The sequence below is a fragment of the Carcharhinus amblyrhynchos genome, chromosome 21 (genome assembly GCF_965287045.1).
Source record: "Carcharhinus amblyrhynchos chromosome 21, sCarAmb.v2.hapA, whole genome shotgun sequence".
NCBI lineage: Eukaryota > Metazoa > Chordata > Chondrichthyes > Carcharhiniformes > Carcharhinidae > Carcharhinus > Carcharhinus amblyrhynchos.
This window is the reverse complement of record NC_137344.1, coordinates 33,277,554-33,294,868: the sequence shown is the minus strand read 5'-3', so window position 1 is coordinate 33,294,868 and position 17,315 is coordinate 33,277,554. Positions and strand designations below refer to the sequence as shown.

The following is a 17,315-nucleotide window of genomic DNA, read 5'->3' as shown; positions in this document are numbered from 1 at the left end:
TCACCACCCTGCCAACTACCTAACCCACCTCTCGTCGACCTAACCCCCCCAACTACCTAACTCCCCCATCCTCTCATCTACCTCACCCCCCCATCCCCTCATCTACCTCACCCCCTACCTACCTCACCACCCCCCCACCTAACACCTACCTCACCCCCCTCATCTACCTGCCCCATCTCCTCTACCTCCCACCCTCTCATCTACCTCCCCTCCTCATCTATCACACCCCCTCCCCCCTCTCATCTACCTCACCCCCTCCCCCCTCTCATCTACCTCACCCCCTCCCCCCTCTCATCTACCTCACCCACTCCCCCCTCTCATCTACCTCACCCACTCCCCCCTCCCCGCTCTCATCTCCCTCCCCCCTCATCTACCTCACCCCCGCCGCCCCCCCCCCATCTACCTCACCCCCGCCCCCCCCATCTACCTCACCCGCTATCTCACATAGCTCCCCTGGACCTCCTGCATCCGTGAACGCGCAGCCGGTGACGTAACCAGCGCTGCCGTCCAGTGGTCAGGTGGACATCTGGGTGCGCGCGCGGCGCGTTCGCCCCCTCCCCGGGTCCCGCCTCCTTCCGCCTCTCCCGCCTCCGTCCCCCTCTCCCGCCTCGCGGACTGGCCGCCCCGCCAATCAGCGGGGGCAGATCGCGGGGGCGCGCACGTCGGGCTGCTGGCTGGCTGCGTGCGCGCTCCCCCCGTTTGGGGGGCGCGCGCTCGCCTCCCCTCCCCTCCCCAATTCTCCTGTTCCTTCTCTCTGTCTCTTTGTGCCGAGGAGACGCGGGCGAGAAGACACAATGGCGGACGAGAAGCCTAAGGTAACGGGCAGCGGTGAGGCCGCGCCCCAGCAGCCGGCCTCCCGCCGCGCTCTCTCGGTCTCCTCTCCCCTTGGCCACCGACTCTACCGTCTGAGTGCTCGGCTCCTGGTCGCTCCTTCCTTCCTGAGGCCCCGTTTGAAATTTTGCCGCCATATTCGGAGCGGCCTGGGCCTAAGGCCTGAGGCCGGGTCTCAGCGGGGCCGGGCTGGCCATATCTGGCAGCTGGAGGAGGGCCCAGTCCTCCGGCGTGCATCGAGAGAATCCCAAAGCCTCAGCCCTCCCGCTCTGCCGTATTATTATCATCATCTGGCTGCACTCATCCCGGATACCCAGGCTGACCAAGCCTGGTAGATTTAATAGGCCAACTTAATTAATATATAATGGCTGTGTTGTATCAGGCCACCTATATTAACAGCCAATACTACTGTACATTCATAATCTGAACTCCTCAGGTGGATATAATAGATTCTATGGCACTGTTGACTATTAAAAAAAACACGGGAGCTATGCCCACAGTCTCCTGGTCAATGTTTTATCCTAAAATCAACATCTCAAAAACAGATCGTCTGCTATCATGTTGCTGTTTGTGGCAGTTTGCTCTGTGCAGATCGGCAGTCGTGTTTCCTACATAACAGCAGTGACTGGTTGTAAATCACATTGGGACATCCAGTGGTCATTAAAGACTACGGTATTTACAGATACAAGGCAGTGAAAGAAAAGCTCCCACTCAATGGCTTTGTAATACACAATGTGATTGCAGAAACCAAAATTGTGATTTTTAACATGACTGCATATGTGATGATGACCACCTTTTATGAAAGACATCCGTACAGGCTAGCAAAGTGAAGACATGGACTATGGGTGGAAACCAAATTTGTGTTGCTGATGCTATCAGTTTGCTAGTGGCGTTGCGGTACCTCTAGCTCCATGGGGATGATTTATACACTGTTTATGTTAGGGCTTTGGGAAGGCTACAATCTGTCTATAACTGAGCCATGTGCAGTTTCTGGAGCTTAATCTGCAGGCTGTGTAGTTACAGTTGAGGTCCCACAATTGGACCCAGTGTTTTTTAGTTGGAGAAAGGGAAATGTATCTGTTTACAGATCTGATTTCTGTGCAGTCATCCCTTCTGTGAAAGGGATTGGATTGGGCTCAATTATGAATGCCAGCCCTCATCTCCACACATGGCCAGAATGAATAGTCACTCCCTGGGTTCAGACATTAGCCAATTATGCAAAGCATCAGGAGATGAGTAACTGTAGAATTGGAACTAGAATGATAGCTTTCAATAATAGGGGAGAAAGTTGATATGTGATTTATAAGCCATGTAATTTAGGATGTTCTTGTAATTAGTAATCATTGAAGATTGCTTTCCCTGATGTAAGATTTACCTGGTTGGCCTAAGAGAGACTCTTTATTTATCACATCTTCCTTTTCTGGCCAGCTGGTGCTTTTCACTCTCACTGGTTATTCTTGTTTTCTCTTTGAAACTAAACACTGCTTACACACTTGTGTGGTGTAAAGTGCAGATGCACAGACAACAATGAACAAATGCAAATACTTATGAGTTTAAAGGTGTTGGTACAGACTCTAAAACTGCAAGTGAGAGGGATTGTTAAATTGTTGTTTGGTACTGAGCTGATTTCATAGTCACTAACACTGCAGTGTCGTCTGTTGGATTTTGTAATGTTACACCTCTGGGTAGACAAATAATCACTGGGATGAGACCAGGAAATTGCATGCAAACATATTATGTAAATTTTATACCTATTTTCATTTTGTCTTTACATTTGAAATATGATGCTCATAACCTTCCTGCTGTGAATCTATTGTGTTAGGAGCTGTGCCATAAAGTCTAGATTCTCAGATTAGATCCCAGTGTGTGCCTTTCTGTTTTTATTTTTGATATGTTCCAAATAATTTGTGTCTATAGTTTAGGGAGTCAAAGTCTAGGCATCTCTGCTCTGAATGGTGAGTGTTTTACATGGAATTTACAGCACAGAAACTGGTTATTTGATCTATGCTAGCATGTATGCCACACCCCTCTCCCATCGAATGGTACCCTTCAACATATCCTTTCTGTTCATGCTATTCACCCCAGCAAATCCATGTGGTATTGAGTTTAACATTTTCACCATTCTGAATAAAGAAAGGGTGAGGTCAGGATCAGGCTGTACTTTGATGCTGTAATTTCCCCACATTGTTAAGGTGCATATCAGTAATATCTGCTTGATGATGCACTATTTCCTATCTATCGGTGCCATTATAAGAAAGAATTGTTGAGTCGGATCAAGACAGAAAGATAAAAACGTGAGATTATTTAAATAGAAATTATATGGACAAAAACAAACAGAACTTGGGACCAAAACACTAGCAAAAGTTTCCCATTAAAAGCAGGATTATTTCTCCCACATAAAGCAGCGATTGGAGGAAAGTTAAGTGCAAGTGATGGTGCATAAAATCAACCCAAGTCACTTCCAGCTGTCCAATTGCTGGGTGAGATTTGACATATCCAATCATTACCACTCTGGCTGGAGTTGTCCTGTCACTCTGCGGCCATCAGAACTGAAAACTGAAGTAGAATTGAGCATCTTGATAAACTTGGAAACATGAGAATCAACCAATCATAGCGAGGGAATTAGTGAGTTAAATAGCCGGCAAACTATTTAATATAAAACTGTTTGATATAAAACATTATCAGTGGATAATGTAAGACAGTATAAATAGCAAAATAATGCTTTTAAGAGATGAGAAGATATTGGAAGAATCTGAACAAAAAGACATGTAAGAAAAAAAGGGAGAGGTAAATTGCTAATGTAGGATATTTGAATTTAAATAAAATGTTAGGTACTGTTTTGTTTACTTCACTTGAGTTTAGGATCCACTTCAGTATTGTTGATATTGGCAAGAATCAAAACTGTAGATAATTTATGGTTTATTTAAATTGACTTCAGATATGGTATTGGATAACTGAAGAAGGGAATAAATTATCATTTGATGTCATTTGGTTGGAGTCATATCTAGCACTAAGGAAAATTGTCGTTAGAGGTCAATTATCTCAGTCCTGGGTCATCGCTGCGGGAGTTCCTTAAGGTAGTATCCTAAGCCTAACCATCTTCTGCTGCTTTAGCAATGACCTTCACTTCATTATAATATCAGAAATGAGGATGGCACCAGCAATTGCACATTGTTTAGTACCTTTCATGACTTTTCAGATACTGAGGGAGTTGTCCCATATGAAGTGAGACTTGGATGATATTCAGGCTTGGACTGATAAGTGGCAAGTAACATTTATGCCAGACAAAGACTAGGCAATGACTATCTCTAACAAATGAGAGAATCTAACCATCTCCCCATGACATTTCAGTGACAGTGAGATCATTGAATCTCCCACCATCAACATCCTGCGAAACTGGACAAGCCATATAAATACTACAAGGGTACTTCAGAGGCTGGGCTTTCTGGGGAAAGTAATTAACCGCCTGACTTCCCCAAAACCTGTCCATCAGCAAGGCACATGTCAGGAGTGTGATGGAATACTCTCCACTTGCCTGGATGGGTGCAACTCCAACAACATTCAAAAACTTGACACCATCCAAGACACAGCAGCCTTGCTTGATTGGCACCCACCTACCACCTTCAATATCTGCTCCCTCTAAGCTAGGTGGCAGCAGTTTGTACCATCTACAAGAATGCTTCTTCAGCAACACCTTTCAAATACTTTGTCCTTCAAGGTTGTAGAGGTCAAGGCAGCACATACATGGAACAGCTGCAAGTTCCCCTCCAAGCCACACATCATCCTGACTTGGGTCTGTACTTTCACTGTTCCTGGGTCAAAATCCTGAAATAACCTCCTTAATAGCACTGTGGGTGTATCTACACTACATGATCTGCAAAAGTTTAAGCAAGTAGCTCACCACCACTGTCTCGAGGGCAATTAGGGATAGGCAATAAAAATGCTGGCCTAACCAACAATGCCCACATCGTTTGAATAAAAAAAACTCTTAGGCGGAGGGATGACCAGGTGTCGTTAAGATTGCAACAGGGTTTGACAGAGTAGAAAATGGTTTAACTTGGAGCGAGGTCAAATACAAGATAGTTATTACTAAATTGATCAGACAATTCAGAATAATCTACTGAAGGAGCAGTTGGAATGAGCACATAACCGCACCGGTTGAGTTGTAGTATACTTGCATTTCAAGAGAAGATAGATAAACGTGTGATGGTGAAAAGAGTAGAATGATCGGGTTAAGTGAAGAATGGTAGGAGGAGGCTTGTATGGAATATAAACTGGCATGAAACAAATTGTCCAAATTGTTTGCTACTGTTCTGTGGATTCTGTAAGATATGTAAAAGTGTCTTGTATCAACTTGATTCAGTGTTGTTCTTGTATTTTGAGTCAGTAACTTGCAGGTTCAAACTGCATGTATACGGACACCAGTGTCCACTAATATCAAGAGTGCTGCATTGTTATGGTTTCATCTTCAAAATGAGACGTTTATAAGTTTCTGCTGAGGGAAAGTTACTGTGATGTTTCATAGAGGTTTCCTAGTGCATCTCTGCTGTTTGTGATATGACTGAATGCAAATTGGCTGTTTTATTTATCTACATAACACTTAATACATTGGAGTTTTGTAGCAGGATCATTTAGATCCGAAATGTTGACTGTTTCTCTCTACAGAAGCTGCTAGATCTGCTGAGTTTATCCAGCACTTTTAGTTGATATATAAGTAATTTGGGTTGGCCTGCAGGCATGATAAGGCATTGTGAGATCTTGCAACACGGAAGAGAGCTATATGGTTCATCATTCCTGTGCTGGCTCTTTGAAAAAGCTATTCAATAAATTCCACTCCTTTGCTTTCTCTCCATAGAAATCTTTACGTTTCCAGGTAATTCCAATACTCTATTAAATCGGCTTCCAGCATTTATTTCAGGCAGCGAGTTTCAGATCACAAAAGACTCAATAAACATAGAAACTAGAAGCAGGAATAGGCCTTCTGACTCTTTGAGCCTGCTCTGCCATTCATTTTGATCATGGCTGATCATCCAAATCAATGTCCTGAACCCCCTTTTCCTTGATCCTTTTAGCTACAAGAGCTGTATCTAATTTCTTCTTGAAACCAGACAACATTTTGGCTTCAACTACATTCTGTAGTAGTGGATTCCACACATTCGCCATGCACTGGGTGAAGAAATTTCTCTTCACCTCATTTCTAAAAGGTTTATCCCTTATCCTCAAACTATGGCCCCCAGTTCTGAACTCTTCCATCATCAGGAACATTCTTTACTAATCTATCCTGTTAGAATTTTATAAGTTTCTATGAGATCCCTTCTCACTTTTCTAAACTCCAATGAATATAATCCTAACTGACTTGATCTCCTCATATGAAAGACCTGCCATTCCAAGCATCAGCCTGGTTAGCCTTTGCTGTATCCTTCTATAGCAAGAACATCCTTCTTCAGATAAAGGCACCAAAACTGCACACAATATTCCAGATGTGACCTCACCAACGCCCTATACAATTGCAGCAAGACATCCCTATCTCTATATTCAAATCCTCTTGATATGAAGGTTAACATACCATTTGCCTTCTTTACTCCATACTTACTTTCAGTGACTGATATGTGATGACTCCACGGTCTCTTTGAGTATCCACCTCTCGATTTACACCCATTCAAGTAATAATCTAACCTCATCTATCCACATCATACTGCATCCGATGCCCACACTCAACCTGTCCAAATCACTCAAGCATCTCTGCATCCTCCTCACAGCTCACCTCCCACCAACTTTGATCTGCAAATTTGGAGATAATGCATTCAGTTCTGTCTTCCAAATCATTAATAAATGTGAACAACTGGGGTCCTTGCACAGATCCCTGTGGAGCCCCACTTGTCACTGACTGCCAATCAGAAAAAGACCCATTATGCCTAGGGTTTGCTTCCTATCTGCAGGTTTTCTATCCATCTCAAGACATTACCTATCCCATGTGCTTTAACTTTACATAATAGTCTGTTATGTGAGACCTTGTCAAAAGCCTTCTGAAAGTCTAAATAAACCACAGCCACTGGTTCCCCTTAGTTAACTCAATTAGTTACATCCTCAAAAAAATTCCAATAGGTTTGTCAAGCATGACTTCCCTTTTGTAAATCCATGCTGACTTGGATTATACCACTGTCCTCCAAATGCCAAGTTATAAAATTCTTGATAATAGACTCTAGCAACTTCTCAGTATCAACATTAGGCTCACTGGTCTATAGTTCCCTGTTTTCTCTATCTCCCTTTTTGAGTAGCGGGCTTACATTAGCTACCCTCCAATCTGTAGGACCTATTTCAGAGCCCAAAGAATTTTGGAAAAATAACCACCAATGGATCTACTATTTCCAGGGCCACTTCCTTAAATATTCTGGGATAAAGATTATCCGGACCTGGAGATTTATCCACCTTCAATTCCATCAATTTCCTCAAAATCATTTCTCCATTAATGCTGATTTCCATCAGTTCCTCATTAAAACATCTGATGCATTATTCATCTCTTCCTTTGTGAAAACTGAAGTAAAGTACAAATTTAATTCCTCAGCCATTTTTTTGTTCCCTGTTATGAATTCTCCTGTTTCTGACTGTAAGGGGCCTACATTGGTTTTTGTCAATCTTTTTCTCTTTACTTATCTATAGAAACGTTTGCAGTCAGTTTTTATGTTCTCTACTAGCTAACTTTTAGACTCTATTTTTCTCTTAATCAATGCCTTGGTCCTCCTTTGCTGAATTTTAAACTGTTCCCAATCCTCAGATCTGTTGTTTTTTCTTGCCAGTTTGTATGCTTCTTCCTGGAATCTGATAGTATCTCTAATTTCCCTTGTAAGCCATAGTTTTTTAAATGCCTGCCATTGCCTGTCCACTGTCTTTCCTTTCAGTAATGTTTCTCAGTTCATCATGGCTAATTCATGCCTCATACCATCATAGTTATCTTTATTGAGATTTAGGATTCTGGTCTCAGAATCAACTACATCACTATCTACGTCGGCAAAGATTCTACCATATTACGGTCACTAGTCCCCAAGGGTTCTCTCACAACTAGTTTGCCAACTAATCCTTTCTCATTGCACAACACGCAGTCCAAGATGGCCTGCTCCCATATTGGTTCCTCAACTCCAGTATTGTTCCAGAAAACCATTCTGTATATACTCCAGAAATTGTTCCTCTATTGTGTTGTGACTAATTTGACTCTCTCAGTCTATATGCAGATTAAAGTCGCCCACAATCACCGATATTCCTTTAGCACATGCATCTCAGATTTCCAGTCTGATGCTTTCCCCAACATTACCAATACAGTTAGGTGGTCTGTATACCACCCCACCAATGTTTTTTTGCCTCAGTCTGATGCTTTCCCCAACATTACCAATACAGTTAGGTGGTCTGTATACCACCCCACCAATGTTTTTTTGCCTCTTGTTGTTTCTTAACTCAACCCCATACAGCTTCCACATCATTTTTCCTCAATATCATAGAAAACTTTTTCTTTAATCAACAATGTAACTCCACCACCCTTTCCTTTCTGTCTGTTCTTCCCAAACACTGAATAGCCGTTATGTTTAGTTCCCATTCTTGCATGCCTTGGAGCTCCGTCTCCATAACGTCAACTATATCATATCCTTTACATCTATCTCCGCAACTAATTTATCCATTTTGTTCCAAATGCTCCAAACGTTCAGGTACAAAACCTTAAGGTAGGCACTTGTAATTTTCTTTTCCCTTTCCTGTTATTTTTTTACTTGTTCCTCATCTGACTCTGGCTCATGATGTCTCTGCCCATCACTTTCCTTATTCTCCTTGCTGTCTTTTCCTCTTGTTAATTCCCCGCTGCTTTAAATCCTTGCAAAGGTTTCACACCTCTGCCATATTAATTTAAACCCTCCCCAGCCCGAGGGCAGCACAGTGGTTAGCACTGTTGACTCAACGCCAGGTCCTGGGTTCGAATTCCAACTTGGGTCACTGTTTGTATGGAGTTTGCTCATTCTCCCCACGTCTGCATGGATTTCCTCCGTGCTCCGGTTTCCTCCCACAGTCCAAAGATGTGCGGGTTAGGTGGATTGGCCATGCTAAATTGCCTTTGGTGTCTGGGGGCTAGCTAGGGTAAATGCATGGGGCTATGAGGATAGGGCCTGGGTGAGATTGTGATCAGTGCAGACTTGATGGGTCAAATGGCCTCCTTCTGCATGAGAAGATTCTATGATTCTAACAATTCTAGCAAGTACCCCCCAAGGACATCAGTCCCAGTCCTGCCCAGGATTGGACAGTTTGTACAGGTCCCACCTTTTCCAGAACCAGTCCTAATGTCCTAGGAATTTTAAATCCTCCCCCTCGCACAATCTTTTCAGCCACCTACTCATTCTGTGTATCCTGCTGTTTTTACTCTGACTAGTACGTGGCAAGGTAGTAATCCTGAGATCATTACCTTTGAGGTCCTACTTTTCAGCTTGTTTCCAAGCTCCCTATATTCTGCTTTTAGGACCTCATTCCTTTTTCTACCTATGTTGTTTGTACCAATGTACACTACAACCACTGGCTGTTCATCCTCCCTCTTCAGAATGTCCTGCAGCCGCTTCAAGAAATCCTTGATCTTAGCACCAGGGAGGCAATATACCATGTGGAGTCTCATTTGCGGCCACAGAAATGCCTGTCTGTTCCCCATACAATTGAATCCCCTATAACTATTGCATTCCCACATTTTTACTCCTCCCCTCTGCAGCAGAACCAATTGTGTAAACAAAAATCTCGTTCCTTCCCTCTTGTTCTTTTGGCAATTATTTTAAAATTGTGCCCTCTAGTCATTGGCACTCATGTTAGTGGATACAATTTCTTCTTGTTCGTTGTTATCAAAATCTTTTTATAATACTGAACACTCTCAAATTTCCCCTTAACGTTCTCTGCACTAAGGAGAACAATTTCAGCTTTTTTAGTCTCTCCACATAACTGAATTTCCTCATACCTCATACCATTTCAGTAAATCCCTGCACCCTGTCCAATGCTTTTATGTTCCCCTTAGGGTGGTGCTCAGAATAGGACATACCATTGCAGCTGCGACATGATTTGTTAGTGTAACTTCTTTGTTTTTACATTCTGTGCCTCTGTTTATAAAGCCTGGGATTTTGTATGCTTTTTTAATAGGCTTGCCAACTTGTCCTGCCACAGGTGTGCCTGTTCCTGCAACCCTTAAAATGGTACCATTTAGTTTACATTGCTTCTCCTTAGCCTCTGATCAAAATGCATTACTTCATGGTCTCAACATTCACATTCATCTTTCATGTGTCCATCTGTTTCATTTGTTTGTCTCCTGAAATCTTCTACTATCTTTCTTGATGTTTGTTTCATTTCCAATTTTTTGTCATCTGCAGACTTTAAAACCTTTATACCTAATATTAATATAGATCAAAGAGAGCAATTGTTCCAACACCAATCCCTCAGGGATACAATTGGAAATTGTCCTCCAGTCTGAAAAATAACTATTAATCCCTACTTTCTGTATCTTAGCCAATTTCATATACATGATGACACTGCTCTTTTAATCCTACTGCTTTTGATTTCACTAACAAGTCTCGTAGATAGCACTTTATTGAACATCTTATGGAAGTCCAACATCAATTACATTATGATTCATTGAAGAACACAATCAAGTTTGTTGGGCACAGTTTGCCTTTAAATAGGATGGGATTAGTGAAAGTAAACATGGTTCTGTTAGAAATAAGAGTCAGGAAAAATTATAATGGGGATAAGGAAATGGCAAACTTTATCAGCCACGATCATATTGAATGACTGAATAGATTCAATGGGCCACATTGTCTCCTCTGCTCCTATATTTTATGTTCTTAATTAGTTTTCATGGTAGAGAACAGAAAAAAATTACAGAAATATTGGAGAACCAAGGGTGTAACGAGAAAGAGGGACTTAAAGAAATAATACTAAAGCATGGACTTTGAGCCAAATGGCCTCCACCTGGGTTCTTCTGACTCACTGAAGGTTAATTGTAACATATTCCATTGAACTAATAAACTAATCCATCTTAGAATTTCAAAGAGATAGCTGCGGAGATAGTAGGTGCATTGGTTCAGATCAGAGATGTCTCACCTTTTCGCCTGGAGGGGTGGGACATTTCAATTTTTTTTCTCAAGGGGCTGATCAGTGAGTTTGAAAATATTTATTTCAGCATAATCTTACAAGTGAATTTACACTCTCCCATCCACATGCTCTTTCCTCCTCACCCCACACACTCGTTCCGACCCTGGCATGCTTTTTCCTCCCAGCCCCAACGCAAATTTTCCAACTTATGCCACATGCTTTTTTTTCTCCTTCTCCCACTCTCACACATACTCTTTGCCTTCACCCCACCCCTGGGCTCCTTGGGCCACGCATGTATGCACATGCCAGTATTCGCTACCCTAATCACACATTCTTTATAGCAAATGTCAGAAACGGGCTATGATTGGAGGAACAGCTCAATGCAGAATCTCATTCCAACTTATCTGTTTTGACAACTGGCTCCGAAGGTTGCACAGAAGGGCTTCATGGGTCACATCCAGCCTGGACAAGGCTAAGTTAGCTTTCCCAGAATACCTTAGATTCTAGAAGAGTTCCAAAGGATTGGTAGATATCAAACATAACTTCACTTTTTTAAAAAAAAGAGACATCAGTAATAAGCAAGTGCTAGAATCTGTTATTAAGGATGTGATAATAAGACACTTATAAAGGAGAAATTATGTTTGACAATGTGTCAGAGTTTACTGCGGATTAACTTGGCCAGTGGATAGGAGGAACCAGTAAAATGCCATGTATTTGGATTTTCGATAAGAGTGGACAAGTACAAGATAAGACAAGTAGTTATTGCACTAAATTAGGACTGAGTGAATATTTTAAAATGGCCATCACAGGAAGTGCAATAATATTCAAGTTTTCCACATAGATTATGTTGCACTTGGGTACTTTAATCCAAGAAACATTACAGACATTTCAAAATGATCATTACAAATGGTGTAATAATGTTTAAGTTGAAGGAAGCTAATTGATTAGTATGTGAGAATTCACTATGAAGTCTTCTATGTATGGTTCAGTTGCAGTTTTCTCCAACTGAGCAATCCCTTTTTCACTTCTGTCTGTAATTATCTTCTTCGCTCAGAATATTCGTGTCAAACGAGGGGCATGCACACGGTGGGTCGTGTGTGGGCTGCTCTTGGAAGTTCCGGGAGTGGCCTAGTACTTCGTGTTGGTGTGTGTGCTTGATCCTGGACCGGTAGACGGGCGCCGCAACAGCTCGGTGACTAGCACTGCTTGCTGTGCAGATACATGGATTTGGGCCTGTGTCTGTGGGAGTTTGCGCATTCTCCCTGTGGTTGCGTGGGTTTCCTCCGGGCGCTCCGGTTTCCTCCCACACCCCAAAGATGTGCTCTTAGAACATAAGAACATAACATAAGAAATAGGAGCAGGAGTAGGCCATCTAGCCCTTCGAGCCTGCCCCGCCGTTCAATAAGATCATGGCTGATCTGTCGCTGCTCAGTTCCACTTTCCCGCTTTCTCCCCATAACCCTTAATCCCCTCTCTTATCAAAAACCCATCAACCCGCGTCTTAAAAATATTTAGCGAGGCAGCCTCCACCACTTCAACGGGCAGAGAATTCCAGAGATTCACCACCCTTTGAGTGAAGAAGTTCCTCCTCAACTCCGTTCTAAACCGCCCCCCTTTTATCTTGAGGCTGTGCCCCCTAGTCCTACTGTCTTTTTTGAGCGGGAAGAGTCTCTCCACCTCTATCCTATCCATCCCATTCATCATCTTATACGTCTCAATGAGATTTCCCCTCATTCTTCTAAACTCTAACGAGTACAAGCCCAGTTTATTCAGCCTCTCCTCATAGCTCAACCCCCTCAACTCCGGTATCAGCCTAGTAAACCTCCTCTGCACTCCCTCCAAGGCCAAAATATCTTTGCGCAGGTGCGGCGCCCAAAACTGCACACAGTACTCCAGCTGCGGCCTCACCAATGCCCTATACAGCTGCAGCAAGACCTCCCTACTTTTATATTCAATCCCCCTCGCTATGAAGGCCAGCATCCCATTCGCCTTCCTGACCACCTGCTGCACCTGCAAGCTGGGTTTTTGCGACTCATGCACAAGGACCCCGAGGTCCCTCTGCACCGTCGCCTGCTGCAGTTTTTCGCCCCGTAAGTAATAGCCCTTCCTACCATTATTCCTACCAAAGTGGACCGCCTCACACTTGCCAACATTAAATTCCATTTGCCCAGCCTATCTAGATCCTTCTGCAGACTCTCCACACCCTCCGCACAATTTGCCGTTCCCCCAATCTTGGTGTCATCAGCAAATTTCGACACCCTACACTCGGTTCCCTCCTCCAGATCATCTATATAAATGGTAAAAAGCTGAGGCCCCAGCACCGACCCCTGGGGCACTCCACTAGTCACCATCCGCCAATCCGAATAGCACCTGTTGACCCCCACTCTCTGCCTCCTATTTGACAACCAATCCTCTATCCACGCTAACACCCTACCCCCAACTCCATGTCCCTCGACCTTCTGCAATAACCTCTTGTGAGGTACTTTGTCAAACGCCTTCTGAAAATCAAGAAAGACCACATCCACCGGCTCTCCTCTATCCACCGCCCTAGACACATCCTCATAGAACTCCAGTAAATTTGTCAGACACGACTTCCCTTTAATGAAACCATGCTGCGTCTGCTCTATCAAGCAATTCCCTTCAAGATGCCTCGCAATTTCCTCCTTAATGACAGATTCTAACATTTTACCTACCACAGACGTTAAACTAACCGGCCTATAATTCCCCGCCTTTTGCCTGGCACCCTTCTTAAACAACGGCGTAACATTAGCCGTAACATTAGGCTGATTGGTTTTACTAAATTGACACTATTCTCCCCTGAATCTGGCTAAGTTAGGGGTTCCATTCGTAGACATGCAGGGTAGAATAGGTGTAGGGTGATGCGGCGGCGCGGGCTCGTTGGGCCGAAGGGCCTGTTTCCCGTGCTGGGTTGTTCTTTGTTCTTTGTTCTAAATTGGAGAGTCCACCAATTATCCATGAAAATGAATACTATAGGCTTAAAGGTGTAATGGATCATTTTTGTTTCAAATTTGTAGTTTCTGGTCATTGCAATGTGTTCATTTAATATGCTTTGCACTGTTTACAAAAATCCTGTTAGATGCATACAAAGAGGATACAATGGGATATAGATCAGTGAGTGGACAAATACCTGGCAAATGGAATATGTGAGAAATTGTCCATTTTGGTAAGGAAAAATAAAAAAGAAGCATATCATGTAAATGACGAGAGATTGCAGGGCTCTGGGATGCAGAAGGATCTAGGGGCTATAGAACATGGGTCACAAATTATTAGCATGCAGATGCAGCAAGTAATTAGAAAAAATAATACAACATTATCATTTGTTGCGAGAGGAATTGAATACAAAAGTAAGGAGATTATGCTTCAGTTCTATAGGACATTGGTGAGACCACATCTAAAATACATCGGTGTATAAGGAGTATAGTAAGGGGCTGAGGACACAGCCTTGTGGGGTATCGGTGTTGAGGTGATCGTGGAGGAGGTGTTGTTGCCTGTTCTTACAGATGGAGGTCTGTGGATTAGGAAGTTCAGTGTCCGGTCACAGAGGAGGAGCTGACTCCCAGGCCATGGAGTTTAGAGATGTGTTTTGTAAGAATAATGGTGTTGAAGGCTGAGCCATAGTTGATAAATAGGAGTCTGACATTGATGTCTTTGTTATCTAGGTGTTCCAGAGTTTAGAGCAGGGCCAGGGAGATGGCATCTGCTGTGGGCCTGTTGTGGCGGTAGGCGAACTGTATTGGATCCAGGCAATCTGGGAGGCCAGAATTGATTTGTGCCATGACTAACTTTTCAAAGCACTTCATAATGATGGACATCAGAGTCATTGGATGATAATCATTAAGGCACGCTGCCTGACTTTTCTTTGGTACCGGGATAATGATTGTCTTTTTGAAGTAGTTAGGGACCTCATAGTCCAAGTATATGAGATCCTGAGGGTCTTGACAAGGTGGATTTAGAAAGGATATTCCTCTTATGGGAGAATCTGGTACTAGGGGCTTCTGCTTATAAATAAAGGGTCGCCCATTTAGGAGCGATGAGAATTTTTCTTTCACTAAATGTTGAGAGTCTTTGGAACTCTTCTTTCGAAGACGGTGGAAGGAGTGTCCTTGAATATTTTAAGGCAGAGGTAGATAGATTCTTGGTCATCAAGAGGATGAAAGGTTATCAGAGGCAAGAGGGAATGTTGAATTGTGGTTACCGTCAGGGTCAGCCACAATTTTATTGAATAACAGAACAGGCTTTCAGTGGTATATGCCTCCTAATTTGTATATTCGTATGCATGTTTTCTGTCTGAGCTAATACTAAGGTAAAATATCCAATATTGTGTTACAACCTTTTCAAGGGCTATTATGGATGAGCTGGTCTTGTCAGGGTTATTCTCATTCCTTTAAAGAATAAAAGAGGTGCTTGGACATTATATTCAACTCAACTCCCAGCCATGTTGTAAGTTTTAGTACGTTATGTTGTAAGTTTTAGTATTTATGGATGTTATATTATTGCAAGTCATTGTTGATTGGAATGTTATTGAACTTCTTGTTCTTCCTCTTGGTTGGTGTCATTTTTTAAAAATAATATTCACCAGCTCTTGATCATAACCTTTAACAAGTTGTAATGTAACTAAGATCCAGTGATAGTTTGAGAAGAACACAATGTTGAGTCTTGGAGTCACTAAATAAGATAATGACAAGATTGAGCGACAATAAAATGTTTCTTGTAATTGATTTACTATAAATACGGCTTGTTGTATGTGTTGTTAGAAAAGGTTGGAGGAATAAAGCTTTGTGTTGTGTGACATGCAGTGATAGATGCATTAACAGATGCCCTTCAATTACTATCAATGTGCAGTAGCAAAGTAGTAATATTACTAGATTAGTACTCTGAAAGTCTGGATTAATGATCCAAAGACATGAACTCAAATCTCACCATAACAGCTAGGGAATTTAAAATCAGTTAGTAAAATAAAATCTGGAATAAAAAACAAATATAAGCAATGATGAGCATGAAACTATCGGATTTTCTTTTGTTCGTGGATGTGGTCAGGACTAGAACGTTTCTTGAGCGTCCCTGATTGCATTTGAAATGATGGTGGTGAGCTGCTTTCTTGATCTGCTGGAGTCCATTTGGTATAAGTACACCCATAGTGTTGTTAGAGGGGGAGTTCTAGGATCTAGTCCCCGGAACAGTAAAGGTACATTTCCAAGACAGGATGATGTGTGATTTAGAGGGGAGCTTGCAAGTGGTGCTGTCCCCATGCATCTGCTGCCCTTGTCCTTCAAGATGGTAGAGGTCAAGCTTTTGTAAAGCGCTACTGAACGAGTCTTGGTGGGTTGCTGCCGTGAATCTTGTAGATGGTACACACTGCTGCCCCTGTGTACTGGTGATCGAGGGAGTGAATGTCAAACTTGATCTTACAAACCCTGGTAGTCAATAATGTCCTTTTCCTAAGGCAATCTGGATTCTTTACCTGATCTGGCCTATATGTGACTCTAGACTGACAGCAATATGGTTAACACTTGAACTATTCTTTGATATTGCCCAGCAAGCCATTCCAAGCAACAGTAAGAACAAAACCATGGTAATCCTAGGCAAGGGGGATGCAGTATTAAAGTAGGGAGGTCTTGTTATGACTCTGGAGATCATTGATGAAATAGCATCTTGGGTACTATTTACAGTTTTGGTCGCTTTACTTAAAGAGGGATGTAATTACATTGGGATTATTAATCTTTGGAATTCTCTTCCCCCCCTCTGCCCCCAAAGAGGAAGAAGATGCTGGGTAATTGAATATATTCAAGGCTGAGTTAGACAGATTTTTAATCTACAAGGGTTATGGGGACCAGTGGGAAAGTGTACTTAAGGCAACAATCAGACCATTAGCAAGACTATGATACTTATAAACTCCATCCCACTTTCAGTGAAGGCCAACATTCTTTTTGCCTGCCTTAATCATTTGCTGTACCTGTATGCTAACATTGTGATTCGTGCATAAGGACACCCAGATCCTTCTGTATTCCAGCGTTATGCAGTCTCTCCATTTAAATTTTTTTTTCTATTCTTCCTGCTAAAGTAGACAACCTCACACTTTCCCACATTATACTCCATCTGCCAAATTTTTGCCCACTCACTTTAACCTATTTATACACCTTTGCAAACTCTTTTTGATCTCTGCACAATTTTCTTTCCTACTTTTGTGTTGTTAGTAAATTTGACTACAATACAGTTTGTCCCTTCAACCAAGTTGTTAATATAGATTGTACCTACTTAAGGCCCCAGCAGTGACCCCTGATCAAGTCAAGGGACCAAATCTTCTTTCATTGAGAAAATGGAAGATGCTGCCAGCTGCACCAGCAGGCATATCTGAAAATGAA

The 17,315-nt window shown here is 42.6% G+C and overlaps 1 protein-coding gene across 1 annotated transcript in view; it reads left to right on the top strand.

Annotated features, from left to right (window-relative positions):
• The first annotated feature begins 684 nt into the window (after positions 1-684).
• The window catches only part of LOC145356343 (small ubiquitin-related modifier 3), a 30,259-nt gene continuing 13,628 nt past the window's right edge, over positions 685-17,315 (top strand). The window contains exon 1 of the mRNA XM_080208979.1: positions 685-815. Coding sequence (XP_080065105.1) covers positions 795-815 — 21 coding nt within the window. The 5' untranslated portion in view covers positions 685-794. The remainder of the gene's footprint in view (positions 816-17,315) is intronic.